We start from the raw sequence: 22,470 nt of genomic DNA, 5'->3' as shown, positions 1-22,470 counted from the left end.
TTTCAAAACATTACATCTTATAACTAACATGCATTAAATAACAAGATACAATTTAACATGCAAAAGTATTCATCAAAGAATATGAACAGACTAGGTACTCTATGGCAATTAATTTCAATAAATTATATTATTGCTTAATAATACGTCGTTCTTCTTCAGAGAAAACATATCAAATTGTCACAGAAGAAAAAGATAATATGAATCTCAATATCATTAAATATGTAATTTACCTACACAACATAAAATATAAAATATTTGATGTGCTTTCTTATCTGAACTGTGTCCTCTATACATAATACAATTATTTTAATTGCTATTCGTTTTTTGTAGTTTCTGGTTCGGGCCATGCATGTTTGTCTGTCAAATAGTCCTCGACTCTGTAATAAGCCTTTAACATCAATGATTTTTTTAAGTAGTTCTTAAGAGCTGGGAGGGGTAATCTCAAAGCAGTGTCAGGTAACTTATTATAAAAATGAATGCATTGCCCAACAAATGACTTCTGTACTTTACGGACACGAAACTTCTTTATGGCAAGCTTATTTTTGTCTCTAGTGTTATAATTATGGATATCAGAATTCTTAGTGAAACAGTCTAAATTCTTAACAACATAAATTACACTATCATAAATGTATTGGGAAGCTACAGTTAAGATATTAATTTCTTTGAAGAGTTCTCTTACTGATTCACGTGTTCCTAAGTTGTAAATAGAACGAATGGCTCTCTTTTGTAATACAAAGATAGTCTGTATGTCAGCTGCTTTGCCCCAAACCAGAATACCGTATGACATTACACTGTGAAAATAACTATGATACACTAGGCGAGCTGTCTCAACATTAGTCAGTTGCCTGATTCTCCTAACGGCGTATGCGGCTGAACTTAATTTGCTTGCTAGTTTCCTTATATGAGGACTCCATTGTAGATTTTTGTCCAATGTTAAGCCAAGGAATAGTGTTGTATCTACCATCTCTAAGCATTCATCATTCAAAAGTATTTTTGTATCGATTGGTTTAACATTCGGCAGAGAGAATCGAATACATTTGGTTTTCTTAGAATTAAGAAGTAAATTGTTGACAGTAAACCACTGCAGTACATCAGCTAACGTGCTATTAATTACATTGTAATCCGTCCAAGAAAGCTAACTTCTTACCCGCACGATCTTCTCCCATCCCCTAAAATTGCCGAGCATGTGAAGTCCAGCAGACAACCTTCAACCTTCTTTGGCAACCTTCAATATTATAAACATCCCTCATATACGTGCTATCAGTCCTCCTGGTGTCGTTGATTCTCAATGCCGAGGGTCGTGGCATTTAACGTAGATTTTGTTTGCGGACTGTAGGTACTAAGCCAAATTGTTCAGAAGCGTGGATATTATGGTACAGCTACTTATATGTATAAAACTTATATGAAACCCGTGTCGCTCTTAATAACCTGTTTCATCAGCTCTCGGAAATTGCTAAAATATGACGAGTCACGAAAGAAATTAAAGCACCGTTCGACCTTTTTTGCTTGAATAAAATTAAATTTTTCATGAAATATTTTCCTATTATTTAAGGTACTCTAATTACTGCATTCCATTAAGAAAAAATCTACAGTATCTTTAAAAAAAAAGTTATTGGATATTTACTGGATATTTTTAATTATTTGAATACCGAGCGGCGAGCGGCGCATTCAGTTTGCGGAGTCTAGCCGTCGCGTGAATTCCTATACGCCTGAAGAGGGGCCTCCGAATTGGCCCGAAACATGTCGCAGCAATAGCGATATAATAACGTGAGTACAACCGTATTTCAATTAATTATTTGAATACCTATTAACAAAATGTTTCCCATTTTTTAATAACATTATATTTTGCAGCAGAGTGACAAACAAGAGCGTGATTTTCTTTAAAATTATGTTTAGGATTATTAGCAGGCCTTAAGGTACGATAGTACTTTGCCTTAGGTGATTGTGTAGTGCTACTAGTGCTAGTGAAGTATTTAGGCGAAAATTTTGATACAAATTAAACTAAATCTAAAAAAATACTATATTACTGCTACTATACAAAAAGTCACATGTCTACTGTGAAACTTCGCAAAAATGGTTTGAAGTATTACGAGCATGGACTAGTCCTATACTTATTATAAAGGTCGGTTATGATATTATTGATCTGCTAATCGTATTGTTCATAAGTCCCGGCGATGTATCGACAGCGGTGATGGATGACGCAGATGGGAATATCTAATGGCGTCGACACGAAGATTTATCACTGAATACTCGTCTCGTTTCCGTATTACGTAGGCTGGAGTGCGAATGGCTTTGTGATCTTTTAAATTAGGTCTGACGCGTTGTTGACAGTTTTGAATGATTCACGGTTATTTTTATACTTAGGTATATTGACCGAGATTACCTTTTTGATTTTTGTCGAGCCGCATTATGAAGGTGGTTAATTTAACCCTTAAACGCATAGTGATGTATGTATCGTCTATTTTTGCTTGTTGACAGTTGACAGCAGGTCAAAATAAAAATCTGAATTAATTAGTCTTTGTCAAGATCATGCATTTAAGGGTTCAAGAGTCGAAAAGTCTGTTCGGAATATGACAGTTATGATATAGGTACTTACTTATAAATATTTTAGTATAAATTTGGTATTTTTTCTATGGTATAAATGTAGAATACTTGAAGGTATTTTGGGAGTTATTTACGCGAACGAGATACATATAAGAAATATTCTAAGCATACTTTTTTCAGACGAGTTACCAGTTTCTATAATAAACACTTATTCGATATTGATCCCTTTAATAATTCGTTATCTAGTCTAAAATTGCAATTGAGACGTAAACTTTTTTAAATAACTGTATTATAGTAAAAAATATTTTTCGAAGCCTGTATTTGTCAATGCTTTTGGAATCGTAATACATATTTATGTGTTGCGCTTATTTCTGAACTACGTATTTATACTACTATTTGCTACTATGTTGTTTTTAACTACTGTTTAGGTTAACCTCACATGTATGTTATGAACCTCCAGGTCTATTTGTATTACTTTAGTTTCTGGTACATTATGTACTACATATATGTATGATGTTTATTATGACTGTTTGTGTTCTAAATAAACTAAAAAAAAAAAATATGACATTAAAGATACTAACTGTATGCAGGACTTCTTAAATAATGTATTTAGGGCGCTGATGGGGCTGCCGCGATATTTTCACGGAGGCGCGTGTGGCATGTTTTTATAGCTATATACCATGCTTCTGCGGGCTGCATCTCTGTACGTAGCCGAATGGCTCAAACGCTCTCGAACGAAACGCTCATAGATATCTATCATGTAATGCATGATCTCAATTAGACCTAACTCAATTAGAATCTAAATAATAATAGATTAAGAGTTTTGTTTGTAAAATTCTATAAAAAATGACTGAAATAAACAGTTTAAATTTTAAAAATTTTAATTTTTTTTTTATCTCTATCGCTCTTGCGTATTGGTGCGACAGATCCAGACTACATTTCGCGGCGTTTCGTTTTCGTTTCACGTTGCAGAAATGCCATTTGGCTACGGCACCTGGTGCGACGTGTACGCGCCAGCTCCAACAGCGTCATGTCAATGATTGCGAACAGGTTTTGCCCGTAAGTTTCATTTTGTTGTGGGCTTCATGCACCTGTGGTTGACGCAGTGAGGAATAACTATAGATAATGGTTATCTTACCAATGTGTCAATCACAGCTGCGTGACTTTTTAGTATGTGTGTTTGTGTTGTTTTTGTGTATCTTTATATTTTATTGTAAATAATGAGTTGTGTTACTCGAAATAAATATCCCCAAACTAAGCAAAGCTTGTACTATGGGTGCTAAGCGACGATATATTGTACATACTTAAATAGATAAATACATACTTATATACATAGAAAACATCCATGACTCGGGAACAAATATCTGTGCTCATCACACAAATAAATGCCCTTACCGGGATTCGAACCCAGGACCGCGGCTTAGCAGGCAGGGCCAGTACCGTCTGAGCCAGACCGTGAATAAATGAATTTTAATATAGGTTTCTCAACCATCAGAGACTTGAAAAAGCTGTCATAGGGACCATCATTTAACGCGAGACAATGATATAACACTGGGACTTGAGCTGTTTTCCGTAGTCTGCCTACCTCATTTGGAAACTTCGTGAGTTTATTGACGTATGTGTAACCTTTCATCGGCAATATATCAATATTCAATGCGAAGCACCATTTCTGAACGGGGCATATATATATTTTAAGCATTCTTTTGATGTCGGCTGTGGACGCTGAAGCGTTTAAAAGGAAACCCAAATAGCTTTTCCTAAAAAAATATTGGTTAATAAGACCGTGTTTAGATCTTTTTGTTCGAGTAAGCGTTTATGTAATTGAACATGACTACATCTTGTTTTTATTGAATTCCGTTAACTTTAATTGAAGGTTCATTAAATCAAATACAATTAATTTCTCTAAGAAACTAGCGTCTTAACTCTTACGGTTATCGAGTTATTAAATAAAATAAAGATAATTACTGAACACGTGTGTGACCAGCCTTTACCAATTCCTAATGTTATTTGTTTTGACATGTGCCGTCAATCACTTGAATGTTATTCTTAATTCTCTAAATTCATTTATTATGTATGAAAATGCTTTTTGGGAATTTAACTAAAACTTGATATACAGTGTGGTTCCTGAGTAAAGTCAAGTCAAGTTACAAGAATTACCTACAACCACGATTTACCTAATTAATTACTTCTTCAAATGTTTTAAATACAATTTATGAAAAGTTTGTAAAGCTTCGATCAAAGATCGTGCTAAATTATGACAAAAATAAATATTACATTTTAATATCTGTTGGGGTGTGGTACTTAAATGCATAGCATCAAAGGATAAGGCCTGATTACTACGTGCACTTCAGCTCGTTCGTTGTGCGCGTGCCGCGGCCGCTGCAGGACACCATCGCAAGCGCAGAATTCTGGCCGAAAGGTGTGGTTTTTCGTCGGTTCCGGGGCAACCTGTCAAATCCCACACCGGGGCAAACGACGCAACGGAGCCACGCTGTGACGTCATCGCCCAAATCAATTGTTTAATTTTATTTTTATTATTGTTCTCTTTATTTTCTCTCTTTTTTGTTATCTAAGTTTCGCGACGCATTGGTTTTACTGTAATGTCATGTAAACATGTTTTTACTAATAAATAAATAAATAAATAAATTACGACTGCGTGCGAACTCGCATGCGATTTTAGTTACATTGATTGCGGGCTGTTGAGGTTACATACAATTTTGCACAGCCATCAAATACCGTAATGTATTAAAACTCGTATGCGAGTTTTCGTACCGTCTAAATGGGCCCGAAGGCCCGATCTATTTAAACTATATTGTTAAGATCTAAGAAAACATGTTCTTTACACGCGAAGCCTGATTCGTTACTTTTGATGTTGTCACAATTATACTACAAAAACATTTTTATGACATCAAAAGAACCATCTGGCATGTGAAATTCGTGTCTGTTAAAGTGCCTCCATGAAAGAAAGTGTACATATCGCTGACGCTCGAGTACCTAAATAAAAAATCCATTTTATCCTCATGGGATATATAAAGTTTTATTTTCCTTTTCTAAGATCACTCGCGGTAATAATAATATGTCCTAAACTAAAAGGGTTCTCAACATACTTGAGTGTAACAATGTCTTCTTTATGGGGTGGGTTACTTCCATTGAGGAGGTAGTGGAGTGTGGTAGTGCTCAGAGCGTGTCGGAGTATCGCTCGGGGCAAGTGTCGAGAGGGCGCGACACTCGATGGCGATGCGATGCTGAGTGACGGAGCATCATTAGCATTTTTGAGCGTGGTTGGAATTTTGCAGTGAAGATTTAGGTTGTTTTGTTATGAATGAAACTACCTTCAACTATTTAAATATGGATGTACTCATAATATATCACGATTGGCGACATGTTTCGAGTCATTTGGAGACCCATCATTAGATAGCCATGAGTTCTCGCGGCGGCACATTCATATATTTAAATATGTCTCACGAAACTTTAACATCTGAAACTATATTCCTTTCTGAAATTGGAGGTCCAATTGTATTATTGTGACACATGATTTTATATAAGGTCAAAGCGAAACTTCTGCCAAAGACTACCAATAGTACCAATATGCCGGGAATTTTGGAACTCAAACCAAACCTTCAGTGGAATCATGATTTTTAGATGCCAGTATCTTTCAGCGATCCTCTGATGTAATCAATATCCAACCAAAAAATTTTCATGGAAAATTTTGCCAAGACGAAACCATATAGCTCGCTTTTGTGGCTTCGTCTTTCTAAGCCCTAACAAGCCCTTATTATATACACTCCACCCACACCTTAGTCAAAAATACTTTACCGAAACAGCCTACATGGCTTGGCAATGAGCAGCGTTGAATTTTTTCGGTAATGCCTATGCGAAGATGGTACGAGTAATTCGACCAATGTCTTCACTAATTGATTGAGTGAGTTAGGCACTACCGAGCTTTCAGATTTTTTTGGTACAGTAAGATGTTATTTTATTTACTGTTTACGATATTTTTGCGCCTTTTTTCTTATTTTCTTCTGCGCACTCCCAAGGAATGGAATTCCTTGCCGGCGGCTATATTTCCGAGCTAATATAACTCGGTAACGTTCAAATCACGGGCGAACAGGCATCTTCTGGGCGAGCTCACTCCATCGTAGGCCACGTTTTTGCCTTTGGCTAGTATGTGGACAAGAATAAGCCCATTTATTTATTTATAATAAGAAGAAGAATTTTCGCTGGTCTCTTATCAATCGCACTGCAGCACGGGCTCATTGTCTGCGAGGCGACAACGCATTGTGCCACGGAAGTGTACTTTACTACACATGCTTCCGAAAAAATCCATAAAACTTAGCCATTTTACGCCATTATTGTTCCTTAGTGTACTATCCTTATGTTGAGAATATGATAGATCATGTTTAACTTTACGAAGGTTACCATACCGTGTAGTAGGGTACCTATGATTTAGCCATACAGTTTTTTTTATTTCTTTTATGTAAGTTTTAGTTGTGTCAAAATCAGTTATATCGCTGCGTTTGCGTCTTAAGAATTACATTAACAGTATGTTCCGACAAAATTCAAGGTGTTAAAAAGCAAAATAAATTGGTTTCTGTACTATACTGCCCCATGTACAAATTGCCAAATCATCCATGAAAATTCGAAAAAAAAAAAATGTTTTTTTGACCGAAAATCGAATATGTTTTTAAAGAATTTCCACTATTTGTAATATTCCGTTATTAAATAAACCCTTGTTTATTCTACAATTAGTATTCCATGCCAGTAAATTAATATTGCGTTTCTCGTTGAGTTTTTTATATTAATTACTGAATTCATTCGTTGGAAAAGTGGATTATAGGAGGTGGCTGTATGGGTGGACTGTAGTTGAAATTGTTTAAAATTCTGATTTGGGCGGCTGCAACAGTTTAGTACAAAAATATAATTTTAATTTTGTTCGTTGTGTATAATATTTATAATGAAATTGCCGTCTAGAAATTAATTTCAGGCGTGTAATTTTAATCATTCTAGGTCATGTTCATAAAAAGTACTTTACGATTCCTATAACCTAAACGCCATTATTTTTATGATAACATTGATAACATCTTAATGTTTTCTGTGAAAATGAACTTCAACGAACTGAGCCAAATACCGAACTAGAAGTGAGTTAGTATTATCACAAATTTAATTCCAATCGCTTGCCGAGCATATGCGAAACCTTTTACGAATTAAACATTGTCCGGGACAACCAATATCCTATCTGGGGCCCATTTCTTGAAGCTACAAGTTACAATCTACAAGTGGTAGTCAATGTCTATTAATATGACAATTTGGGAAGAGACTTCCGCTTGTAACTTTCATTTTTGAGAAATATATGTAAATATTACTTACGGGAGTCGCGGACACGAGTTATTAGTTATTAATCTTGCTAAGTATTTTTTAAGATATTTTTCATATAAAGGAGTTAGAAGAAGTTCAACAGACCGATACGGATATTCTTTAAAATCCACACCTAAGAGGCAAAATTTAAATCACACTAATATAGTTTTTGACTCATTTCTCCCAGTCTTCAGGAGTTTATGAGTAGTACATGATGTTAAATAAAACCAACACATATAAAGTTCGGGCGTAGTTATTATATCGCCCCTTTTCTGCTACATAAAAGATATAACTAGAACTATTCTGGTCAAATAGATCACAAACACTGGTTTTTAAACGTTTAAGCTATGTTCTATGAGCGATGAGAATTCGTAATACGGTCAGGGATCGCAAAAAGCCCGTTATATAATCAGACTTTCTAGATCATGTAGCACAAATAGCTATCCAAAGTGCTAACGAAAACAAAAGTTAGAGTAAACTTCTAAAACGTTAAAAAGTAATACCTTCATATTTGATAATATGGGACATTCCACGAGAATGTCGCTTACGACAAGCAATTCTCCTAATACTTCTAAAGACGCTAAGAAAGCGAAGTTGTGTCTGACAACCTTTCATGACTTGGTTAACCAATTGGCAGTATTTTCTCGAGCTTTACGGATTTGATTAATATAAGAGTTTTGAATGATTCACGGTTATTTTCATTAGACTTATATTGACCGGGATATAGACCGTGATTACCTTTTTGATTTTTGTCGAGCTCCCGATATTTCGACGCAGTTGCATGCATCATGATCACGGAAAACTTGATTGATATAGCTGCCATACAAGGCAAAACGCATGTCGTAAGCGACTTTCTCGTGGAATGCCCCTAAATGCCGAGGTATTTATTATTATATTAAAACTTTAAAATTTGATCACACATCTATGTGATTTCACCCTAACAATCCGGCAGACACAATAACTTCTACAGGAATTATTCATGAAAATTGTTTCCCTTTTGCAGGTATCGACACGTAGAGGCTGATGATAAAAGGATTTATGAGTGCCGGCCAAAAGGCATAAGTAAGTAATTAAGTACCTTTATTTGGATAACTAAGACCCAACACACATCTAGCGTCTCGCGAGCGTAGCGTCGGGCCAACTGTATGGAAAATGCCACACGTCACCGCGGCGTCTTTTTACATACAGTTGACCCGACGCTACGCTCGCGAGATGGTAGATGTGGAGGGGCGCTAAGAGGTATTTACATCTTTCAAACTTACAACGAGGAGATACTCAGAATAGATGAGGTAGATGTCGCCACTGCCTACCCCACTAGGTACGGTAACAATATCATGTGTTGCCATACTAGATGACAATCCTTTAAAAAAATTTCATTTTGCAGTGATACATCGCCATTGTTCAGTTTGCTTCCTCAATCAGTTTTTCAATACTATACGTCTTAAACCAATGGAAATAATAGTTGTTTTAATACCTTTACTATTATTTATTCTTTTCAAACAGTATCTACACGAATTGGGAATTTTAACGAGCTACTCTTGTTGCTCCTTTGTCTTATTGAAGTAACAAAAAGAAATAGCTTTTAAGAACTTCAGAGTTCCTACTTTGTTAGTGGCAAGTTCTCAGGAAGCAAGTTTTAAGTAGTTTTAAATCGTACAATTTTCACTAAAGTAATAAGTATTTTCGATAACTCACTAAGTTCAGAAACTGTCCGTGTCATAATTATCTCAAACTAGCTTGTGCCCACGACTTTGCTCGCGTTAGAAAGAGACAAAAAGTAGCCTATGTCACACTTCATCCCTTTAACTATCTCCACTTAAAAAATCACGTCAACTCGTCGCTCCGTTTTGCCGTGAAAGACGGACAAACAAACAGACACCCGCTTTCCCATTTATAATATTACTAGCTTTTGCCCGCGGCTTCGCTCGAGTTAGAAAGAGACAAAAAGTAGCCTATGTCACTCTCCATCCCTTCAACTATCTCCATCTAAAAAAATCACGTCAATTCGTCGCTCCGTTTTGCCGTATATGATGGACAAACAAACAGACACACACACTTTCCCATTTATAATATTAGTATGGAAGTATGGATGTGGATTAAGAATTACATTCCCTATTTTGAAATGTAATTTAAAACGTAATTAAAATCCTGGTTGGAGCTTACGGAGCAATCGTAGCGTAACCACTCAATGCGCAATAAATTCACATAAAATATAAAAACGAGCTTTAAAACAGATTTAAAGGATTTGCGATACGTGAGTTCGTATACGTCATTACCGGGCACGCGTATAAAGTGCCCTCTCTCGGAACAACATGAAAATTAAAGAGCGTTTTATACGAACCGTATTCGTTGGCAAACGTATCTCATTACGAGTGAGACGAGATATAAATTGGAACAGACTATTTGCCGAACACTTGGTTGCGAACGGTCCGATCCGGTCGGATTCAATTTGCCCCAAATTTAATTGCAATTGAAATGGTTGAGTGATATAAAAGCGGCTTGTGCGGATAATCGGTTGTAGCTGAAAAAATATTTATTTTAGGTACCGTGAGAGGATGTAAATTAATCTTGTTTTTGTACTGGCGCAGTCGGTAGGTGAATGTTGTTGCTTATATACCTACTTTCAGTTTCAAGTTATTATTTGTGATATGAATGCGTAGATAAATAACACATCCGCGTTATTTTATGTATTTGAATAAATGAATGTTGCATGGGTCTGTTATCATATCATATTATAAATAAAAGCGAATAAAAAAATCACAGTAACAGCCGATGCCACTACAGGCTACTTGCCTCCTAGTCAAATCGGCTTCTTTTTAAGAACTGTCAAAACGAATTTCAACGTCTTGCTAATAAGGAATTAGTATGAAATCAAATTGAGTGACGTCACGGTCAATTCAGTTACTTTATATATTTCTACCTGATTAAATAGAAATTGGATTTAAAAATAACTTCTGTCCATGTTTTTCTTATATTTATGTGATGATTTATTTCGTGCATGGTATAAAATATTTTATTTAAAGTACAGTCAAGTTCCATATTGAAATTGATATGCATCTCGAAGCATAAAACTATATGGTCTCTATTAACTAGCAATGGAAGACGTATCTATTTCTGGCTGAGAGGCCAATATCTAAAATTGGCTTGCTTCTTTGGAGAGCGAAGGTTCACTCTTGTCTCAAACTAGTTATACGAGTAGATTGTTCATGAGCGACCCACCACTGTAAGATAGAGTAACACCGCTGCCAAAATCGAGGCATTCAGACATCGATCTACTAGTGTTCTGAAACTACATCTATTCCCACGGCATGTTAAAAATATAGGTTAACATAACATGTAGGTACTTAAAAGAACACCTATACTTGAGACTTCCCGCTACTGGAAGGTAGAGTAGAGTAACACTATCGCTGCAAAAACAAATTGTGACATTGATTTAAAGCCACACCAAGCTAAGTCGGCAGTAATTTTGATAGCCCCGCCTATATAAATGATATTGAACTTCAATAAAATTATGACGTGTATACATCCCTAGTGCAGGCGGGTTACAGAATCCTTGTCAACTGCTTGGTTTGACTTACACGTGTCATCAAGTTCACAATCCCTGCACACGTCGAGCTCAGAGGTTGACGCGACTTGCATTTAAAAGAACGCCTATTTGACGCTCGGGCGCGCGGCGCGGCGCCGGCGGAGCCATCGAAGCAGTCATTTATATGATCCTGACACGGACTTAGGAAATATAGATATGTTGTGTAAGTGCGCCCCGAAAGGGCAAAACATAAGCAATGCGCTAAAATTAAAAACCTGTATATTTAGGTCGGGTTCATTATTGCCCGCCAACATTTGGTGGCGGGGCGTGCAAAAAAAGTCTCCATCACAACGGACTTTTTTGTGTGACGATGCTATGATAAGGCCAAACAATAATACGGTCTCTCCTACTCCTCTGCTCTCGATTCGGCATTATACAGGTATTCAATAAAACCGGTTTTGCAATCTCTGATTCAGACACTCCCATATTGACCAAAATTTGGTGGCATGCAAATGAGACGTCGGGATGACATTACGATTTTTGAAAGAGCATATTACTTTTTAAAAACACAGACTAGCCGAAGCGAAGAAGATAGGGGAATCTACTATGCTACTCCTACTAGATCTATGTTACTTCCTGCTAGTTCAATGTCTCGCCACTCCGAACGTCACATCCAGTAGATAATTTATCTACGGATCCTGTACTAAAAGGAATCGAAAGGTGAAATACGGGCCAGATCAGCCGTAAGCCTACGATATGATGCTTATACTTTACTGCCTTCGCTGTTCTTATGTGATTTGATTTTTATGTTCCAGTAAGCTCATAAAATAAAGTAGCTGAAATAATTTAAGATTTTAAGAGAGGTTGCTGATGATAGCTAACCGAACCGTAGTACCAATGTATAATAACAGAGGCTCTACCGTGTTGACGTTACCGAGAATTTTCGTTCGTATTTTAGTATTTGTCATGCTAGTTCAGACAGTGGCAGTACGTCTTGTACCGACACTGAAATAGCGTGACACGTTCGTACGTTTCCGTGACAATACGAAGGAAAATCTTTTCGCACTATATCTGTACTTTACTTGATAGCGTACGTCACGGAATATGTATGTCATTTTTGATTCAAGTAAAGTCTGACCAGAAATAGTTATATGACTGTTGTCAAGAGGGCACTGTTATTCTGATGTACACGATGACAGTTCAGTATAGTATGATGAAAATAGTTCTAATAAAATTATCGCGTAGTCCGACCGAAACCCGCCTACAGAAATGCAGTCTGGCTCTATCGCGCCAATGCAATGCCCAAGAGCGATATACATATAGTCCCATTACGAATTGAACGGAATAAACGTAAACAAACTGCTGTCACTGTCAAAGTAACACGAGCAGCACAAGTCAGGGGTTCTCAAAGTAAGGGCCGAGAGAAAATCAAATTACTTTCAACTAGTTATTAACGATCACTCTATTACATACTAAAAAATCGTGAAGCGATCGAACACAATGACTGTTATGTTATGATCCAATGCAAGTCAATATAGAAATCGGTTCAAAATAGACGATGTCCTGTCATATCAAATACTTACAAAACCAATAATTTAATTAATAACCACCTTATTACCACCATCGCATTTGAAGAAGACGGTTCTAATTAGTAATTAAAAATCACTGCCACCTAGTCTCAAAAGTTGCTAAAAAATAATGTTTAGCGGCCCGCTACTTGGTCGCCCAGGTACATTTCCACAGTAGTAATACCAGTGCAATATACAAACTACCCGACAAAAACGGCTTTTTAATTTCAATAAATATACCAAAACGTTTAGTGTTTCAATTTATTTTCGTTTAAAAAGAGTCATTATTTGTGTAGTGGAACATGTAAAGATTTTTATTAAACCTGTAAAATATCGGCAATTTTAATACCTCGAATGGTGCAAATTTTTTATAGCACCGGCCACACTTTTGTTTATAATAATTCCGGCTAATTAAAAATAGGAGTTTTATTAAATTAAAACGGGACTTAATCGCGTAAAACTTACGTTTTATATTTAACCCGACGTTTCGGACATGACATTACGTCCGTGGTCACGGGTAGACTGGCTGGGAGTTGTATCAACATCTTCTAGCTGTACGAGTTTTTCAAACTACCCGCACTTGATTGTCATCAGTCACTTTTACGCTAGGGTTGCCACTCTGCCTACATACAACACTCACGACATCCGATGGTATGAGACGGGAAGTTTTCTCACGTTTACACTTGCTAATCACTGGATTCCACGAAGATGAAATCCCTTGCCCTTCATTTTGATTGAAATTACGATGTTTCCTGATTTCAATCGCTTCACGTACTTTCCTGCTATAGTAAAGACGTTCAGTTGAAAGGACTTTGGGATTATGCAGTTCAATCCAGTGGTTCGGTCCTGACTCTAGCAAATGCTCGGCAACCGCAGACTTATTTATTTGTCGTTTTTTGACCGCCGCGATATGTTCTTTGACCCTTTCCGCTATGGTGCGTTTGGTTTCTCCAATATAAGAACTACCACAGCTACAGTCAATCTTATAAACGCCTGGCGTCTGATATGGAATAACATCCTTTGCTGACCTTAGTTGCCCCGCCACCTTCGACAACGGCATGTACACAGTCTGTATCGAATACTTCTTTAGTATGGTACCAACCTTGTCTGTCACTCCCTTGACATAGGGCATAAATGCCGGTCGTCTTGCAACATTCGGATGCTTCTTCGCAGGCTTTCGTCTTGGTTGCCGACAATCCACCCTGTACCCATTCTTTCTAAGAACCTCCTGAATGTGTGACATCTCACTCTCTAAAAATTCAGGGTCACAAAGGTCATGTGCTCTGTTCTTTAGGGAATTAACGACGGACAGTAGGTGACGAGGGTGGTGGTGAGACTGAGCATTGAGGTATCTATCTGTGTGAGTAGGCTTCCTGTAGACAGTGTGCGCCAAGGATCCATCCATCCGACCTATCACTTTTATGTCCAGAAAAGGCAAACTTCGATCTGATTCCAATTCATATGTAAATTTCACCTTCTGATGAATGGAATTGAGATACTGGAGTAATTGCTCAACTTCTTGCTTGCCACCCTTCATGATACAAAAGACATCATCGACATACCGCTTCCATAACTTCACTGCCCATGGTTGCAGATCTATGTTTGCCTCAAAATGCTCCATCCAGATATTTGCTAAAACCGGCGCCACCGGGCTGCCCATAGCAACTCCGTCAATCTGGAGATAATGCTTTTGTCGATATAAAAAGTAGCTCCCTTCTAGACAGTTTCGCAATAACACCATGACCGACTCCAGTATCTCATTGTCAGCTAGCCTTGTCCTAACTACCTCAAGACATTCCTTAACTGGAACATTGGTGAAAAGCGACTCGACATCAAAACTCACCATTATGTCATCTGGTTCCAGCTTAACATCCTTCAGAATGTCCACAAAGTGACGAGAATCTTTCACAAAGGACGACGTTTTACCCACAAGCGGCTGCAACACCGATGCTACATGCTTTGCCAGGTCGTAAGTAGGTGAGGCGATTTGACTTACGATTGGTCGCATCGCAAGGGCACGTTAGCTTTGTGTACCTTCGGCAGCCCATACAATTTCGGCGATTGCACTATTCTAGGCCTGTGTAAACGGTCAAAGACATCATCCTGGAACAACTCCCTGTAGTCCCTAATGACAGCCCTTATCCGGCGCGTAACTCTGGCAGTAGGGTCATATGAAACGGGCTTATACACATTCGTATCATTCAGTAAAAGCCGAATTTTGTCGTCGTAATCTGTCGAGTCCATGACCACCGTGGCGTTCCCTTTATCCGCCTTTAGAACCAGGATATTCTCATTCGCTCTCAGGTTCTTCAGAGCTAAACGTTCTTCCGTAGTCACGTTACTCTTGGGTAATGTCGCCTTCCGCAAAATAACCGCAACATCCTGTCTAAGTACCTCCGCATCCCTAGACGGAACCTTGTTACGTGATATTGCCTCTTCAACACTACAGATCACGGCCTCATATGGAATCCGCTTAGGTGTCATAGCGAAATTCAACCCTTTTTCCAATATACCGACGGTCACTTTTTCTAAAGGAGTGGTTGATAAGTTTATTACCGTGGAGGTGGGATTAGTATTGTTATTTCCACCCGCAGTCTCGTTATTTCCATATCGATACATCAGCTTCTCATACTTCCTATCATGTACCTTAGTACGATAATAATAAATACGGTCCGCTTGTTCGAAGGTTATCCGATCCCACACATTAAAATCACTACACGATAACACTGCACTACACTCGCTATGCAACCCGTATAATTCGCACTGCACTCTATCTAACTCAGCGTAATTGTTCCTTATTTGCTGTTTCAATAGACGGATACTAGCAGCCCTTAGAATGTTTGCAGAAAACGGTATATCCCTACGCGGTTTAAGTCTTACGCACGTAGGCAATAAGTTCGAATCGCGACACTTAATTAAAAATGACAACGATGTTGTTACACGCACTCGTTTTTTCCGCAACCATCCTAGACGTTTGAGTTTTATTGCTATCTCCGGCCCGTACCGGTTTACAATATATTGATTTAAACTAACACGATCTTCACTCATATTATTAAATTAAAACGGGACTTAATCGCGTAAAACTTACGTTTTATATTTAACCCGACGTTTCGGACATGACATTACGTCCGTGGTCACGGGTAGACTGGCTGGGAGTTGTATCAACATCTTCTAGCTGTACGAGTTTTTCGAACTACCCGCACTTGATTGTCATCAGTCACTTTTAAATGAAGGGCAAGGGATTTCATCTTCGTGGAATCCAGTGATTAGCAAGTGTAAACGTGAGAAAACTTCCCGTCCCATACCATCGGATGTCGTGAGTGTTGTATGTAGGCAGAGTGGCAACCCTAGCGTAAAAGTGACTGATGACAATCAAGTGCGGGTAGTTCGAAAAACTCGTACAGCTAGAAGATGTTGATACAACTCCCAGCCAGTCTACCCGTGACCACGGACGTAATGTCATGTCCGAAACGTCGGGTTAAATATAAAACGTAAGTTTTACGCGATTAAGTCCCGTTTTAATTTAATAATATGAGTGAAGATCGTGTTAGTTTAAATCAATATAATAGGAGTTTTTATAGATAGCTACGAAACAGATATTGTCGTGAGCAGTTGTGCTAACGCTCTTCCGTATTGGCGCTACAGAGCTTTCGGTCGACGTCTAGCGTCAACGATTGTCAATATTGTCATTCGGCTAGGCCGGGCTTTAGGTAATTGTTTGGGGACGATATCCACTTTTTCCATGCATCGATTTTCCGTGACTTTTACGCAATGAAGTAGCTTATTCTAAAACGCCAAAAGCTAGGCTCTGAAAACCAAACCAACACTAAAAAGTCTTTGCTTACGGTGACGTCGTTGATCGGGTCGCCACCTTCCCGAATGAAGGTTGAGGGAGGCGATGGCTGAGATGCGCGCCATATTCGTGAACGGGTGCTGTTTGTGAAGACCGTTCTGTTTCAGCTAATAGGGGCTATGCTATTCTATGTAACATTAATTTTGAATGAGATTACGTTGAGGCACTCTGTTCGGTCCTTGTTTGTTTATTTTCTTTCTGACTCATATATATATATTTTTTTTTTCCTTTGCTTAAGACAACAAGAGTCTTTTACAACTCTAAAGTTATTTTAGTTATTCGTTTTTTTTTTCTTCATGTATATTTTTTTAGATGTACTTTGACACTTAGAGACTCTATACATCTCTAACATCTCTTATTAATAATCATAATAGCTTTGTACTTTGTATAATTTCTTGTGTTAATATTTTTTTTATGAATACTTTTGCTTATTAAATAGTATCTTGTTTTTTTAATGCATGTTAATTATAAGATGTAATGTTTTGAAAAGAAGTGGCCCGCCGAGTTTCTTGCCGGTCCCATAGTGGATACCCTCCTCCAACTGAGGGGGGACTGAAATCTTCTCGAGGCTGAGGCGTAGGGTTAGAGCCGGCGTAGTTTTATTTGACGTTCATAAGCGCATTGTAATATGCCTACTTGGAAAATAAATATTTCATTTCATTTCATTTCATTTCAACACGACATCACAGACATATACCGCATGTAGAATGTGCAACCTGCAGTTGACGTTGCGGTGCGTTCGCAGGTTCGCCGAGCCGCGTGCATGTGGAAAAGTGCAGCGCGCTGCGAGCGCCCGGGTACAAGCGCTGCGTCTATACTTGCGACGAACAGTCTGGGATTGAACACAAATATGTGATTGGGTGAGTACAAAATAAATACTTCAATTACATAAAGTTTAAATAAAGTAACAGTGATAGTGTTTAATAACATTGATTTTGACTACCGGTCTGGCCTAATAGCGGGTCACCCTGCCTGCTAAGCCGCGGTCCCGGGTTCGAATCCCGGTAAGGGCATTTATTTGTGTGATGGGCACAGATATTTGTTCCTGAGTCATGGATGTTTTCTAAGTATTTGTATATTAAATATATTGTTGCCTGAGAACCCACAACACAAGCCTTATTGAGCTTACCTTGGGACTCGGCCAATCTGTGTAAGAATGTCCTATAATATTTAATATTTCATATAATATTGATGCATTTTATAATATGATTGAGAGGTAAATATTGCTATAATTGTGATCAATGTTGTAGATCTGAACTTGCATACCTTAATGTAAGATAAATCGGTATAAGGTTCAATTTGAGAAATTATATTTAATGTTAACGTGACAAAAAACTAAAATGTTATCTTGCCAAGTTTATGAACCTTGCTGAAAATAGTTAAATGCAAATTTGCAAGATCAGTTAAATAATTGAGCCTTTAAAAAGTCTTTTGCTTATAGTTCTTACATTAGCCTCGTGCCTATCTGACCAACAACAGCCGCGGGATATGTCGCACTACCCGTCCTTATGTCATTTATACAGTTAGAAGAAGACGTGCGGCGACATACTCTCATGACGTATTTTGCTGGACGATATCAGCCTCTCAATGGACTGTAAAACGTAAATAACGTAAATTAACTCTATATTTTATAGTTTAAATAAAATACCATCGAACTCCTGAATTTAACAGCCTCGTTGCTCAGCGAACGACAGATTTACAGCAATAGCCGCCCGAAACTTCCCCTAAATTGAATTTTATCTGCTTTTTTCCAACTTCCCCACTACTTCTAAACACAAACTTCCCAAGTCGAGTTAGTTCTATAAATCCCACACTTAGTCCACCTGTTTGAAAGTTGTTTTCTAGAAAATGGACGTTATTTACAGCGCTAGCGGAGCGGGCTTCAGCGGAGATGTATCAGCACACTCTGGGAACACGAGTGAGTTAATATTCTTATACTAGACTAGTTAAAAATGAGGACGGTATATTGAGAGACTCATGATTGTAGATCAGGCCACTTTGACGCCAAACGAAAGCGATACGCCGCTGGCTCTGTCGCGCCAGCAAGCTGAGATTTCTACTAGCGCTTCGTTTCGTGAGCGTTTCGTGACGATTGTGCCATTCGAGCCACCCTGAGCCGAATGGCATTTCTCCGACGCCAAACGAAAGCGATACGCCGCTGGCTCTGTCGCGCCAATACGCAAGCGTGATCTACTAGCGCTTCATTTCGATTCGGCTAGCCACCCAGGCCACTTTGGTAAGTATTACGCTTAGGCTGGTTTTAGTGTCACGTGTAACGCTGACCGACCGCGCGGACGATCCGCACGACACGACTAATTTGTATGAAGTTGATGTTGTTGTTTGCGCGGATCCGTCCGCTTTACTCTAAAACGCTCCCTGAACTTAATACATATTAGGCCAATGCGCATCGCTCCGCGTGGTCGGAGCGCGTGACACTCGAACCAGCCTCAGAAACACAGTCTATTATCTCCCTTATTCATAAACGTACTCTTAAGTTATTAGGCCGATAAAGTTCGTTTGTCCTTTTCTATCACACCAATACGTCGGAAAGGGACAAACGAACTTTATCGGCTTGATAACTTTAGTGAACGTTTATGAATAAACGGGTAATAGTCCAGCGTCAATCGTCATCTACAATGGTTTAAACTTTCACGATTATTGCACATAATAACTTTAAAATTGAGACTCATTTATTGAATCACTTATAATTCAATAATTTTGGAGGTTAGTTTGACTCGCAGATTTGTCAAATTTAACCTATAAAAGACATTACGAATCAGTCCACTGCGAAAATCAAATGAGCTACAACTTTACGATATTAACTTTACTATACGTTTCCCACAACAAACATATTAAAAATACTTCACATTATACTCGTAGGTACTTTTAAAAGTTGCCAGTCTTTATCACGTGCGTGTAGAGGTATAAACAAAGTTTAATATTATCACTACATCATCATTACGCCGCGGGGTGCGCACCACCACTGCCTTTGAAACTTTCTTATCTGCGAAGTTACGCAAAATGGAAATATAGATTTATTGCTCACCTGATTCGAAGAGTTTAACGATCCAATTAGGACCAGTTTGCGGCGGTTCCGCCATTCGACTCGACAAATAAAAGGTGCAAAGAACCAGGCTTCGTTCGACACGCTTAGCTGTCAATTTTCGTAACATTAGACTTAAAATTGACTGAGATATAAATGAGTATGTAAGAGGAAGCCTAAAAGTTGCACCTGTGACAAAGAAAGTAAAGGCAAATCGCTTAGCATGGTACGGCCATGTGATGCGGAAGGATGAAATCCACACTGAGAGAAAAAACAACCAGTTTTCATGTTCATTCAACAAGTTTTTTGGTTAAAATAGCGCCTACGTGCTCTTTGGTTTAAACAACAAGTTGGATTTAGTTAAGTGTAACTAGTAGACTCAACAAGTTACTTGTCATTTTAATTTAACGTGAAATCTAACTTGTTGATTCAAAAAGCTACTTATCATGTTGTTTATACATGATACTGTATCATGTTGTTTCAACGTTAAGTGTAACTTGTAGATTCAACAAGCTACTTATCATGTTGTTTTTACATGATACTGTATCATGTTGTTTCTACGTTAAGTGTAACTTGTAGATTCAACAAGCTACTTATCATGTTGTTTTTACATGATACTCTATCATGTTGTTTCTACGTTAAGTGTAACTTGTAGATTCAACAAGCTACTTATCATGTTGTTTTTACATGATACTCTATCATGTTGTTTCTACGTTAAGTGTAACTTGCAGATTCAACAAGCTACTTATCATGTTGTTTTTACATGATACTCTATCATGTTGTTTCTACGTTAAGTGTAACTTGTAGATTCAACAAGCTACTTATCATGTTGTTTTTACATGATACTGTATCATGTTGTTTCTACGTTAAGTGTAACTTGCAGATTCAACAAGCTACTTATCATGTTGTTTTTACATGATACTGTATCATGTTGTTTCTACGTTAAGTGTAACTTGTAGATTTAACAAACTACTTACCATGTTGGTTAGTTTAGCTTGTTGAATCTATAATAAGCTTGTTGTTTTATCATGTTGTAGTTACAGTACGTGCTTGTTCTATCAACAGTCAACTTGTTGAATTCGCATTATTGCTTTGTTCTATTTACAGTAAACTTGTAATTTTATCATATTATTGTTACATTACATGCATGCTGCATTCAAATTATGATTGTTGCACAATCAAAATGCGAATGCAACATGCATGTAATGTAACAATAATATGATAAAGATACAAGTTGAGTGTTTATATGTAAAGTGCGTTCTCTAATAATATACGGCAAATAGGTAATTAGGTTAATTTAATTTTGTCCAGTTGAAAGTTGATTAATAAATGAAACCTTAAATGTTTGTTTTATTTTTCATATTTAATAATATATAAGTTTGTGTTTGTTCTATCTTTTCTTTTTTGTGTGTTTCTATTCAGAGACACAGTTTTAATCCCTTATTTAGTATTACAAAACAAATAAAATGAGGAACGTCGCGAAAGACGAATTCGTACTAGCTTGTAGTACAGCGGCAAGCAGACTGTCGTGGCGTGCCCACCCCACCGCGCGCGAGCGATTCGTGTGTGCGCCATCTTGCGACGACGTCGAAAAGTCGAGAAGCGTCGTCACGTGACGGTATCATGTAGAATCAACTAGTTTGTCATGCTTAGCTTATTCTGTCTACATGATTGTCTGTTTATTTTAACAACCTGTAGTAATATTGTTTTTTCAACGTAGCATTCAACAAGTTAGGTAATGTAGCGTCAGCAGGTAGGTAGTTACAACAAGACGTACTGTTTATTTTAACAACCTGTAATATTGTTTTAACAAGGTAGCATTCAACAAGTTAGGTAATGTAGTTTCAACAAGATGTACTATTTGTTTTAACAACCTGTAATATTGTTTTAACAAGCTAGCATTCAACAAGTTAGGTAATGTAGTTTCAACAAGATGTACTGTTTATTTTAACAACCTGTAATATTGTTTTACCAAGGTAGCATTCAACTAGTTAGGTAATGTACTTTCAACAAGATGTACTGTTTGTTTTAACAAGCTGTAATATTGTTTTAATAAGCTAGCATTCAACAAGTTAGGTAATGTAGTTTCAACAAGATGTACTGTTTGTTTTAACAACCTGTAATATTGTTTTAACAAGCTAGCATTCAACAAGTAAGGCAATGTAATTTCAACAACATATACTGTTGAAATAACCAAACAATATTGTTAACTTAACATGACACCAGGTTGTAATTGTTACAAGTTTATATTTTATTTGAATCAACAAGTCGATTTTGTAAAAGTAACATGACACATATTGTTTTAAACGTATGTATGGCTGATTCAACCAGATATCTTTTAACAAGTTTGACCTTGTTGTTCCTACAAATTCGACTTGTATCATCAATATTGTGATTTATTCCATTTACTAAATTACTTTTGTTTCAAACAGATAAACCCGCAACAAGTTGAACTTGTTAAATTCACAATGCGAATTTCTCTCAGTGCATGTTACGAGAAAAATATTACGAATGTATGTATGTGGAAAAAAAACAGATGAAAAGGTGGATGAACTGTGTAAGAGATGATATAAGTAAAACG

At 37.4% G+C, this 22,470-nt stretch overlaps 1 protein-coding gene across 1 annotated transcript in view; it reads left to right on the top strand.

Moving 5' to 3' along the window:
• LOC125232774 (Down syndrome cell adhesion molecule-like protein 1 homolog) overlaps positions 1 to 22,470 on the top strand; it is a 161,252-nt gene that overhangs the window by 30,354 nt on the left and 108,428 nt on the right. The window contains exons 2-3 of the mRNA XM_048138556.1: positions 17,592 to 17,706; positions 18,712 to 18,764. Of these exons, the coding sequence (XP_047994513.1) occupies positions 17,592 to 17,706; positions 18,712 to 18,764 (168 nt within the window). The remainder of the gene's footprint in view (positions 1 to 17,591; positions 17,707 to 18,711; positions 18,765 to 22,470) is intronic.

Source organism: Leguminivora glycinivorella, chromosome 13, assembly GCF_023078275.1.
Source record: "Leguminivora glycinivorella isolate SPB_JAAS2020 chromosome 13, LegGlyc_1.1, whole genome shotgun sequence".
NCBI lineage: Eukaryota > Metazoa > Arthropoda > Insecta > Lepidoptera > Tortricidae > Leguminivora > Leguminivora glycinivorella.
This window is presented reverse-complemented; position numbering and strand designations above follow the sequence as displayed.